Here is an 11,424-nt window from a genome sequence, read left to right on the forward strand (position 1 = left end):
TACTCAAATTCGAGTTTGCGACAGATACAAATGTAAATAAATTGATAAAACATTCCTGGAAACAAAATTCTATCTCTTAAGCTTCTTCATATTTGATAACCATGAACATGCTAAGAAACACAGTAGTTTATGGGAGGTCAGAGTAGTGTCACCACTAGGGAAGCATGTGGTTTCTCTGCCTCAGTTGCATGAAGCAGGAGCAAGAGGTGAAGGTTCTTGTGAAATTGGGAGCAAGAGTTGCCATGATGAGTGTATTATATATATACATAAGAGGACTTCTGGGAAAATGTACATGAATACTGGAAAAGTGTCATGAACCCCAAGATGTTTTCTCATCAAGAACCCTTTTTTTTTTTTTTAATGGGAATGGAGGTACATGTATGATGTTTTATGATGATTGATATGAAAGGATAGTCATTGTGATTTAAGAACTTATATTGTGGGAACCCCTTGAGTTCTTACTGTGAAAGTTGAGTGTTTCATCTCTTCATGGTGGGTGTAACCTCTGCCTATTTTGCACCTGTTGCTTGACACGAACGAAGCTTCTATTTCATTGCCTTGCCTTCCTTTTCCGTCTGCCCATATTTATTTCGTTCCATTTTGACTTCCGCCAATTTAGAATCCCATTATCCATACAAGAGAAGGGAAAATTGTTTGGGGACCCATGTTTAGAGAGCCCTTGTTGAAAGGGAAATGGAAGAGCACAGTTTATTATTGCAGATTCTGAAACACACTATGTTTAGAGAGTAAAGAAAGATGTGAGTTGGTCTATGTGAAATTGGAATACAATGCGAAGTCTATTGTAAATTTTGCGTCAATATGAGAAGTGCCTTTTTCCATTGCCTATGCAGAAAGCAATGTGCATAAAAAAAATATCTTAGGTCTTCTGACTTAGTTACACTTCAATAGGCTACTTTATTAATGCTTGGAAATTATTTTGTTTTTAGAACCCAAAGAACCAAGGATATAAAACCACTGACAGTAGATGACTTGTGAAGTCCTGGATTTCAGTTAGCCAATAGATGCAGGTTATGAGGGAAGCTTATGGAAATAGTACACCTTTCTCTGTGGGTTGGGTGGGTGGGTTTGCATGTGTGCATGTGCATCTTTAGAGTTCTGGAAGATGAATGGTTCTATTCTCGGGGGTGATCTGGAGTGGAACGGCTGTGCCGCGAGTGGAAGGGCATATATCTCTTGACCTTATGCCCAATTTGGGAGAAAGGTCAGAGGATATTTGGAGGAAAGAGTAGACAATTTCCAAGAATCTGCAGAGATAAATGCTTTGTAATTTTTGTTTGGATCTAATGGTCGAGAGTTTGGAGAGATTGAGTAAATGCTCCATAAAGGACTTGACTTCCTGCTTGTGGGGCTGTTTTAATGTATCCATTGTGCATTTTTGTATGGAAAATGCATTTCATCAATTCCAAACAGTTCCTTGATTTTTTATTACCATCACTTCCAAGAGTTCCAAGATGACATCAGTCAGGCATCCCTTCAGACTCTCAATGTTCAATTTTTAGAGAAACTCTTACCTAGTTAAATTTCACAATATGCCCACATTATCTTAGCATTGGTTTCGACTTTTAGTTGGGTTAAAATGTTTTGATATGTGAGCACGTCCCCACCTTTTGATCTTTTTGATTTGTCTATGAAACTTATGAAAATTAATAATTTAATTAAGGTTGGTAGATTAGAATTGATTTGGTATATAGTGATTGTGTAATAGATTATATAATTGTTTCTGTCAACAGCCATGCAGAAATAACTTAATACCACCTTTATTTTGATAGATTGTCTGAGCTTGTTGGGAGAGATAAGTTGTACTTGTGCTTCAAAACTACATTCCAAATTAAATTAGCTGGACCAAAACCTATTCAGAGGTGTCCTGGGTCCTAATGCTTTCCACTTACCTTGCCCGGAAAATGCGTGCAGCACTAGAATGCATACAATTATAAATGAATAAATTTGTAGGAACTTGAAAGAGGTACAAATAGGTGACAAAGTGAGGGAAAGTGAGGGAAAGTGCACTGAGATGGTTAGGTCATGTGCAACTATGGTTTTAAGCCTCGGGATCGGATTGGGTGGATTGGTCGATCCCTCTTGGGATCGGATGATGCCAATTCTCCTGATCCTGGCTGACACCACCAATATTCCGTGAAATACTGGGCAGGATTGAGCTGGATCAGCCAATCTGTCTGGTGGTGTATGATCTGGTCCCTGATCCTGAGGTTTAAAACCTCGTGTGCAACAAAGACCAGTGGTCCCACCATTGAGGATTAAAAAATGATACAAACTGGAAGGCATTGAAATAGTAACTCCAGAAGTGAAGTGGATCAAGATAGTGGGAACAGACCTGAGGTCTCGTCACTTAATGGAAGATATGAACCTAGATAGATTGGAATCTTGGAACAGGGTGTATGTAGCCAGCTTGAGTTAGGATAAAGCTTTGTTGAATTGTGTTTTCAAATTGCTGGGTATGTCATTCCACAGATTGGTCTATGCTTCGAAAAATATCTCCTAATGTATATGGCCCTAAAAGCAGAGTTGCTGCACCACCAAGACTGATTCAACTTTTCTTATTTTTCTGGCAATTGCAATTCCAGTGGCAGTGTATCATTGATAAATTCTTCTATTTAAACCTATCAAGGTAGCCTCAGCATATAATTGTGGTCTGTGGATTCCTTGTACTGCTTTTCTGACAACTCTATTTTGGATCTTGGCAGGCGCTTGTCTAAACTAGAAATGTTGAAGCGGCGTGGGAAGGGTCCACCCAAGAAAGGCCAAGGAAGACGTGCTGTTAAACGTAGCAAATAGAGTTAATCCCTTCAGGTGCTTTCTGATTCGTGGCATTCTTTTTAGTTTGAGAATATTGGTGAAGAGTGAAATTGTGTCCATCAGCTGGGAGAATTTACCAAGTCTTATTTGGTAAAAGAGCTTCATTTCCTACCATCTGAGCATCTCTGTAGAAGTTGTCCTTTGTCCATGCAATGGAAGAAACAAATTTTGGTGTGTTTTTTTTTTTTTTTAAAGCAGCATTGTTCATATTGTTCAATTGAAATGAATCAGAAGTCTTAGCTTTAAAAGACAACTCTTCAAAACTATGATCATTTAGAAGATGAATCATTGGCATCAAGGGTAGCATTGATTCAATCAGCTGGGACCTGGGAGGGTCAAATCCCAGTTAGGGCAATTCACACTTGTTGACTTCTCAATAGTGAGACTGACAACTCCCCAAGCCAAATCAACAACCGTATTTGTGGTATTCAAGCTTCCCAGGAACTCTTCTGTCAAGTGTGCCCAACTCAACCAAAACCATCAAAGCCTAATCTTTCCCAAGTTAACCATTGTTTTCATTGATTGCGGCACAAACTAATGAAGCATTTATCAGCATCAGCTGTGAAGTTTTCAGATACTGAGGGACTACATTCAGGAAAAGTGTATGACCCAGGCAGTAAATGCATTTCTAGTGCTGGGAAATTGAAACCCATGTATTAGGTTTCTACTTCACGTGAAGCCCTAATGGCAGGTTGTGGTTGGACTGTTGGCTTTGGTCTGCTCACTATCACAAGGGTCCACCATGGATGCAACCTATATGACACTTGCATAGACATTTGACACCTCTAGTATCTACACTGAATTGCCCATATTTGAGGCAGCTGAGAAGAGTGTGTTATAGATCTCTCTATATATGAGTAGTCATCTCCAAGGCATCCATTTTTTCTGTTTTAGCAGGTTTAAGGGAGGATGCTAGTGGAACCGACGGGACATGGTGAGATTCTGCATGAGACCGGGGATTGTGCCACTAGGGAAAGGCATCGCTAAGACTAAGGATGTGTGCACCTTGAGATTTGTTCGCCACTCTTGTCTTTGCTCTCTGGTAGCAATCACCATGAACATTGCTCCTTATCATTCACGGGTTTCCATTATTGTTCATGATGCCCCTCATCATCTCTTACCAATAATTGATCAATCCATCAAACTATATTAGCACTACAGTGGCAACCAGGGTCCAGTTGTTGGGTTCGTGCAGATTTTTCTCACCCTGGACCTCTTATCCTTTGGTTGGAAAAATTCCCCCATCTTGCTTTTGGACATCAAATCCACATTTTTGGATGCCAATGGGAGTAATAGTCTTTTAGAGGTAGAAGTTGTTCTTTGTTATTATATATGGTCATGAAATTTTATGTGAGCCCCGAATAGAAAATTCAAGTGAGTTCACTGTTTTTGCCAATCATTCAATTGTGATATTGCTCTACCATCAGGGTTTAGAAACATGGACTCTGTTTTAATGCCCTTTAGGGCTTTCCGTACAAGGATCAAGCAAGTTGGATAGCTATAACAATTTAAATACCGGGGAAAAGGCTATTTACAGGATAGCTAAATTTTGGGAAATGAAGAGCATGGATCTCAACCATGTTCGTTGTATTAAGAATGATGAGGGTAGAGTGCTTGTGAATGATGAAGACATAAAGAAGAGATGGGATGAGTATTTTTGTAACCTACTTAATGGAGACAACCCTAATAGGAGTGGTTTGAGTATTCTGCTTGACAACATGAATCATAGGTATATACGTAAGATAGGAATGACCGAGGTTATGGAAGCCCTAAGGAAGATGAAGGTAGGGAAGACTCCAAGTCCGGATGAGGTTCCAATTGAAGTGTGGAAGAGTTTGGGACCATGTGGGGTTGTTTGCTTAACCATGCTGTTTAACAAGATCATGAGTACGAAAAAGATGCTGGATGAGTGGAGGAGAAGTGTTATTGTCCCAATATACAAAAATAAAGGTGATATTCAGAGCTATAACAACTATAGAGTCATAAAACTTATGAGCCATACTATGAAACTTTGGCAGAATGTAATAGAGGTTTGCATGAGAAGAGAAACCAATATCTCAGGGAGCCAATTCGGTTTCATGCCTGGGAGATCCACTACAGAAGCGATTTACCTTCTTATAAGGCTTATGGAAAAATCTAGAACCTACAATAAGGATCTTCATATGGTATTTGTTGACCTAAAAAAAGCCTATGACAAAGTCCCTAGAGATTTAATCTGGCAGGTTTTAGAGAAGAAAGGGGTATTAAGTAAATACGTGGATATAATTAAAGACATGTATGGTGATGTAGTGACTAGTGTGAGATCAGTGAGAGGCCAGGGTGCTTAGTTCCCAATTATCATCGGGTTACATCAAGGATCCGCATTGAGCCCCTACCTATTTACTCTAATCATGGATAACCAGGGATATTCAAGGAGAGATCCCGTGGTGTATGCTTTTTGCAGATGATATCATTCGGGTCAGTAAAACTGTGGCAGAAATTAATAATAAGTTGGAACTATAGAGATATACTTTGGAATCAAGAGGTCTTAAGATAAGTAGAACGAAGACGGAATATATGATGTGTAACTTCAGTCGAGTGAGGATTGATGGCGAGAGAGTGAAATTTGAGGGGAGAGAGATCCCACAAAAATGACTGCTTTAGATATCTGGGCTCTACCTTAAACGAGGAAAGTGAGATTGATGATGATGTTTCCCACAGAATCAAAGTAGGATGGATGAAATGGAGAGAGGCGTCTGGAGTGTTATGTGATCGACGGATTCCTCTAAAGCTTAAGGAAAAATTCTAAAGGATTGTCTTAAGACCGGCTATGATGTATGGTGCAGAATGTTGGGCAGTCAAGAAGCGTAAAGTAGATAAGTTGAATGTGACGAAGATGAGGATGTTCAGATAGATGTGCGGCTAAACCCTGAGGGATAGAATAAGAAATGACTAGGTTAGAACCGATTTAGGAATTGCATCAATTCAAGATAAGCTCAGAGAATGTCAGTTACGATGGTTTGGGCATGTTTAAAGGAGGCCTTTGGATGCCCCTATATGGAGGAGTGACCAGATGCAGATGGATGGAGCTAAAAGGGCTATATGTGGGCAAAAAATGACCATAGATGAGTTAGTAAGAAGAGTCATGCAAAAGTTAAGTCTTCACCCAAGTATGGTATCGAACAAAGCTACTTGGAGGGCTAGGATCCGGGTTACCGATTCGTGAGTGGGATGTCCAAAAGTTTTTTTTTTTTCCCTTGGATCCATGTAGCCAACCCCATTCAGTTGGGATAAGGCTAAGTTGTGTTGTTGTTGTGATCAGGCAAGTTGGATCAGCCGATCCAATCCAAATTCTTTAAGCGTTGTCTCTATAGTAAGTTCAACAGCAATAACAAAACCTTATCCCAACTTTATGGATTCGACCACATGGAGTCAAGCAATAACAAGGAAGAAGAAAATGAAACAGATTCTAAGAACATTATCAGAGCAGCGGAGAGACTTCAAATATTCATGTTCAAGAGCAAGAGTAAGTCAGGTTTAGGCGAGTAAGGAGAGGTCTTTCAAGCGCTTGTTTGATACTAGAAGCAAGCTCAAACTACCAGAGATATTGGGTGGGCCCCTAAAAAAAATCAAAAAGAAAGAAGAGAAATTGGGCCATGTTTCCCAAGAGAAGCCGCCTTCTCTTAGGCCAGCAGTCTTGTACTTCTAGTCGACTGCACTATGACGGGCTTCCCTATTCTTGGGCACTCATGTTCATCTCAACAAGAAGACGTCACTCCGTTGGGGTACGACAGCTGATAGCTAGCTTAGGCTTCTTGGCGTTTCTCCCCTGCATTGATCCATTATGTTAGCTGGCGAGAGTGGGTATGCTTTCATCGCTTTCGTGCTCCTAGTTGGCCATTGAGTGACGTGATGTCCTAAGTTGCTAAGATCCCGAGGTTGGTAGCTACAAGAATGCTAGACCATCTCACAAGCTACACACCTCCTTGTTCCGTAATGGTGGCTTACTTTGACGAATATCAGCTCATTGTTTATTAAAACTGCTACGCCAGGGGAGACAAGCACATGAGGAAGATGGAATCTGAAAAAGGTGTGGTCTCAAGGTTAGATAAGATTGTCCTCTGGATTATGTGTGGACCTGGTTCAAGCTGATCGTAGACCACCCTCATTAGGAACATACATCTGTGATTACTTAATTTAATCGTGATAGGTCCTCGAAGCATGAGCGGGCGCAGAGAAGGAAATGCCAAACACTTCGGCCTAACGGGAATGAGCAACAACAAAATGACAAGATGAGGTGTCGGGCACCCCCATTTAGAAAGAAGGGTCGAAGGTTTTGGGCCTGTAGCTTTCCCCATCCCCCCTTCGTCGAGTGGTGCTTGTGTGGGGGGTGTGCCACCAGAAATCTGGCTTGAAGCTCCTGCCTTACCAACGAGCCAACAACTGATGGCTGTTAGTCACGACTACTACCAAAAAGCTCCAATTAAGATTCACATTTCACATGGAGAATCTGAGTTGGTAAAGCGAGTGTTACTGAAGTCGAAAGCAAACCGAACTCTCTGGGGCCACAAAACACCGAGAGAAATGATCCTGTCTTGCATGAATTTGTTCCAGCAAGAAAGTCAAAGAAAAGAGCTTGAACTGTAGGGCAGTAAACTACTTTCTGTGCCTCCGCCTTCCCAAAAGGTTTCGCTTGACTAAAAAGCTCACCACATCTCACTTACCCGATCAAAACGAAAAGGAGGAAACAAACTCTATGAAAAGTCTCCTTTGTCATCAGTCCCCGCACCCACGAAACGGTTTTGTTTCCCCTATCTAAGTAAAGCCCGTTCACCATCACCTCTAGGAGTAATCGCGGATATTTTATTTAAGGGATCGCAGATCTTTTTTACCAATACCAAAACGTTCGATTACAACTATTCATTAGAGCTAGGAAATAGAAATATAATATAGTAGGTTAGGTCCAAAGAAATGTTACATATACATTGACTCTTTATTTATGAGATCCAGGACAGCTATTTGATTTGATACTCTGAATTTATTACTGATTAACTTTTAACTCCTATCTATTCATGAATTCTCTCAGGACCCTGAATCATAAATAAGGGGTCCACCACCTGGGCTGTCTACGCATTAAGTTCACTGGCAGAAAAGAAAATGTGGTGAAATTTACTAATGTTACAGTCAATTATCACAACTTCTGATTGAAGTGTGGGTTGGAAGTAGCGATAAAGAAAGGACTGTATTTATCTTTCTTTTACACAATCCACAAGCATGAGAGGCTGGCTTATGCAAAGAAACAACACAAGCTCACATAAAGATGAGACTCTAAACACCACAACATTGAACACAGAGGGTCTCAGGTGGGTCTCTAATCCTCATTATTATCGCTCTCCACTTGCATTTGGTTTATATAACTCATGCATTGTCAAAAAGAACAATAGCTAGCATGAAAGTAAAGTTTACACAAACCCAAGTTTACCGTTTACACCTGCATGCAAAGGGCATTCTGGCCTTAAGTTACAATGCACTAGTACACCGTTATTTCAATGCCTAATGCTTGAGCTCCAAAGAAAAGCGCTACAGTTCGGATCCAAGCTCTTCAGGAACATCCTTGTCGCATTCCTCATCCAACAGCCGTAACTAACTGCATTATTAATCAAGAATATAATCACTCACACTGCAAAAATACCGCTCTAGGATGGCATATAAATTCAAGCCCCAACCTATGGACATTACATTTTGTATCATGCACGGTCCATGTTCCCCAAGCAAACATATTTGATCTGTAACCACAATAAAAACCAGTCAATGATCTTCCAGCATATGCATTCGGTATGGTCAATAGGGTAAATGATGCACAATTAGCATGTTGAACTGCAGATCCACTTACTTCCAGGTACTCGTCAAGCCCATACTTGGACCCTTCTCGTCCAAGACCAGATTGCTTAAATCCTCCAAAAGGAGCCACCTACATTGACAGTGATTTTTTCAATTCCTTCTATTATAATTGAAGGCTTGCCCTTGATGAGTGAAAACTGATAATGCTCACCTCTGTAGAGATTAATCCTTCATTGACACCAACCAATCCATATTCAAGAGCTTCAGACACACGCCATGAACGTTGGACGTTTGTTGTAAATATGTATGCGGCTAGTCCTGCATATGTTGCAGAATAGATTAACACAAAAATTGTAAGCAGCTAGTCGCAGAAGCATATGGAATTGATTTGCAACTTCTGCTTCACGTTCACAGTATCTCACACAAGAATAAGTTGTGCTTCTATCGTATCAGCCAAGGAAGATGGGAAATAGAAAAAGAGAGTTCCTATTGTAGACGATGAGATGAAGGTAGTTCCCCAAATTTAGAAACAGATGGATGACTTCATTAATCAGTAATGCTAGATTAACCAACATCCTAGTAAAAACTGGCTGTCCCAATTGACAACTAAAATTTGCATGCTTTATTTAAGATCTGATGCTCAGAATACACAATTAAACAATATTTTGGAGTTAGGACAGATAACCTGCATTAGTATCATTTGCAATTTGGATTGCTTCATCCTCTGTTTTGAAACGCATAAGAGGAGCAACTGGTCCAAAGACTTCCTCTCTGCAAGAAGAAAACATAAGTTCAGGTGAGTTGTGGACAGTACACAAACAAAAATAAACTAATTTCATTCAACAAAAGTTTCAAAAAAAAATAAAAAACCCGGACTTAACATGAGAAAATCAGATTTGCAGATCAGCATTTTAAGCATTGTTATAAATAGAATTAGATCTGCATCTATTTGATAGACACCATGGACTAATAAAAGATTGAGGGAACCTGAGCCAATGATTTATTCTTCTCTTATCCATTTCTAGTTTTCTTTTCACTTCTCATTAGACCATCAACAGTAGTTTCTAATGGCCTGCCAGCATGATTAGCAGTCTAGCTGCGGATTAAGGTTGTAACATAGGAAGCAACTTGCAAAGGAGTTCTCTGAACTGAAAACTCAGCAAATAGCCAGTGCTTTTTTTTTTTTTGGGGGGGGGGGTTGGGGGAGGGTGGGTTGGGGAAGGGAAGAGGAATAGATGAATTGATAGAACCCATGTACATACTATAGGTCCTGTTTTTGGTCATTATGGACCTCAAGTACTCAAACTCATGTTCTAACCTAACTAGAGTTTCAAAGTACCCTAACCCTATGGATCAAATAAGCCTATGCCAGTTAGAAAAAGAACTGAGAGAAAGAGAGCAGCAGAAATTTCCAGTAGCGGAACACTGGATCTGATTCTTGGAGTTGCTATAAACTCTTCAGATTGATATTCTGAGTTCAAAATCCGATTAGGAATGACAGAAAATGACAAAATGATACTTCTCACAAAGATCAACTAAAAAGGTGACTCGGAGCTGAGAACTGTCATTTTATTCTCCGATTTCTACTGCTGGCAATCTGCTTCAATTCCCTGCAAATCCATCACGCAGCTTCTGGGAGATCTGTATGATTAAGATATTGACCTGCTATGGCTAATCCAGCAGCTTGGTGATACATACATAAGGTATTTAGACCCCAGGTGTCTGAAGTATCCTTAAATGGTAAGACAGAGTATAGTGGCATCATGTCAGAGCATGGTTCAGTGAATGAGACACTACCATGAGGTGATGTTCCCAAAGGATTCAGAAAATGACAATGATAAGAGTGTCCTAGTGCACAAGGCTCCCGCTACTGCAGGGTCTGGGAGGGGCAAATGCACGCAGCCTTACCCCCTGCTTTGCAGGAGAGGCTATTTCGAATGGCTACCATATCACAAATTAACTGGGTCACATTTTTCACTCATTTAGGTAATCGACTTTGTTATGATAAGCAAAAAAAGAGTACCACTCTGCCATTAAGCAATGTGTGGGGTTCCATGATAGTTAATTGTTTATTTTAAATGAAAATAAATCACACTTTGGGCCCTTAAAAATAGTTTGAAACAACAATATTTCATTTCTTGCAAACCAACCACAGTTTGGTGTGGTCTGCACTCCGCAGTCTAGAATCAATCTAGAAGATCACAGGAGTAGGTATCACACTTGGGACCAGGATCTTATTGAAGGATTTGAACAAAACTGAGAAGTTAAACAGATTCGAGATATTTAATGAAGTTTTCAGAAGAAAAAAAATGGATTATTCAGGATTTACCTTGACACAAGCATCTCACTGTTGGCATCGCTGATAACCGTAGGCTCGTAAAATGTCATCCCAAGGCTATGTCTTTTACCCCCAAGCATGACTTTTGCCCCCTTTAGAGAAGGTCATACATATGAAAGAAAATAAAAAAGATTAGTATCAAAACTCACACTTAAGCTATTACAGTATTTTATAGCTCATGTCAAAAAATAAAATGTAACAAAATTGCAAATAATAGCTAAGCTCTTGGGATGCTAAAGAATATTATTACTTTCATTCTTGATAGGAGAGAGAAAGAAAGTCATCTCCCATAGGATTTTTTTTTTTTTTTTTTTTTTTTTTGAGGCAAAAATCAAATTGGATGGTTGTCTTGCTTACCATTACAGTCTGACCATACAGTTACACAATTAAAGTCTAATTTCATTTTTTTCTTTTTCTTTTTTTTTTTTTTT

General features: G+C 39.8%; 2 protein-coding genes across 7 annotated transcripts in view; one reads left to right on the forward strand and one right to left on the reverse strand.

Annotated features, from left to right (window-relative positions):
• Positions 1-3,083, forward strand: part of LOC122086014 (28S ribosomal protein S33, mitochondrial-like) — a 4,299-nt gene extending 1,216 nt beyond the window's left edge. For all 4 annotated transcript variants that reach the window (XM_042654677.1, XM_042654678.1, XM_042654679.1 and 1 more), the window contains exon 3: positions 2,724-3,083. In XM_042654677.1, the coding sequence (XP_042510611.1) occupies positions 2,724-2,814 (91 nt within the window). In that variant the 3' untranslated portion in view covers positions 2,815-3,083. The remainder of the gene's footprint in view (positions 1-2,723) is intronic.
• Positions 3,084-8,178: 5,095 nt separating this feature from the next.
• LOC122086042 (succinate-semialdehyde dehydrogenase, mitochondrial) overlaps positions 8,179-11,424 on the reverse strand; it is a 30,702-nt gene continuing 27,456 nt past the window's right edge. For 2 of the 3 annotated variants that reach the window (XM_042654729.1, XM_042654731.1), the window contains exons 16-21: positions 10,985-11,085; positions 9,341-9,426; positions 8,867-8,973; positions 8,708-8,785; positions 8,554-8,600; positions 8,179-8,461 (exon numbers count right to left, since the gene is read on the reverse strand). In XM_042654729.1, coding sequence (XP_042510663.1) covers positions 8,562-8,600; positions 8,708-8,785; positions 8,867-8,973; positions 9,341-9,426; positions 10,985-11,085 — 411 coding nt within the window. In that variant the 3' untranslated portion in view covers positions 8,179-8,461; positions 8,554-8,561. Of the gene's footprint in view, positions 8,462-8,540; positions 8,601-8,707; positions 8,786-8,866; positions 8,974-9,340; positions 9,427-10,984; positions 11,086-11,424 lie in introns of all 3 variants that reach the window. The other variant, XM_042654730.1, reaches the window with a different exon arrangement.

The sequence above is a fragment of the Macadamia integrifolia genome, chromosome 8 (assembly GCF_013358625.1).
Source record: "Macadamia integrifolia cultivar HAES 741 chromosome 8, SCU_Mint_v3, whole genome shotgun sequence".
In the NCBI taxonomy this organism is placed as follows: Eukaryota; Viridiplantae; Streptophyta; class Magnoliopsida; order Proteales; family Proteaceae; genus Macadamia; species Macadamia integrifolia.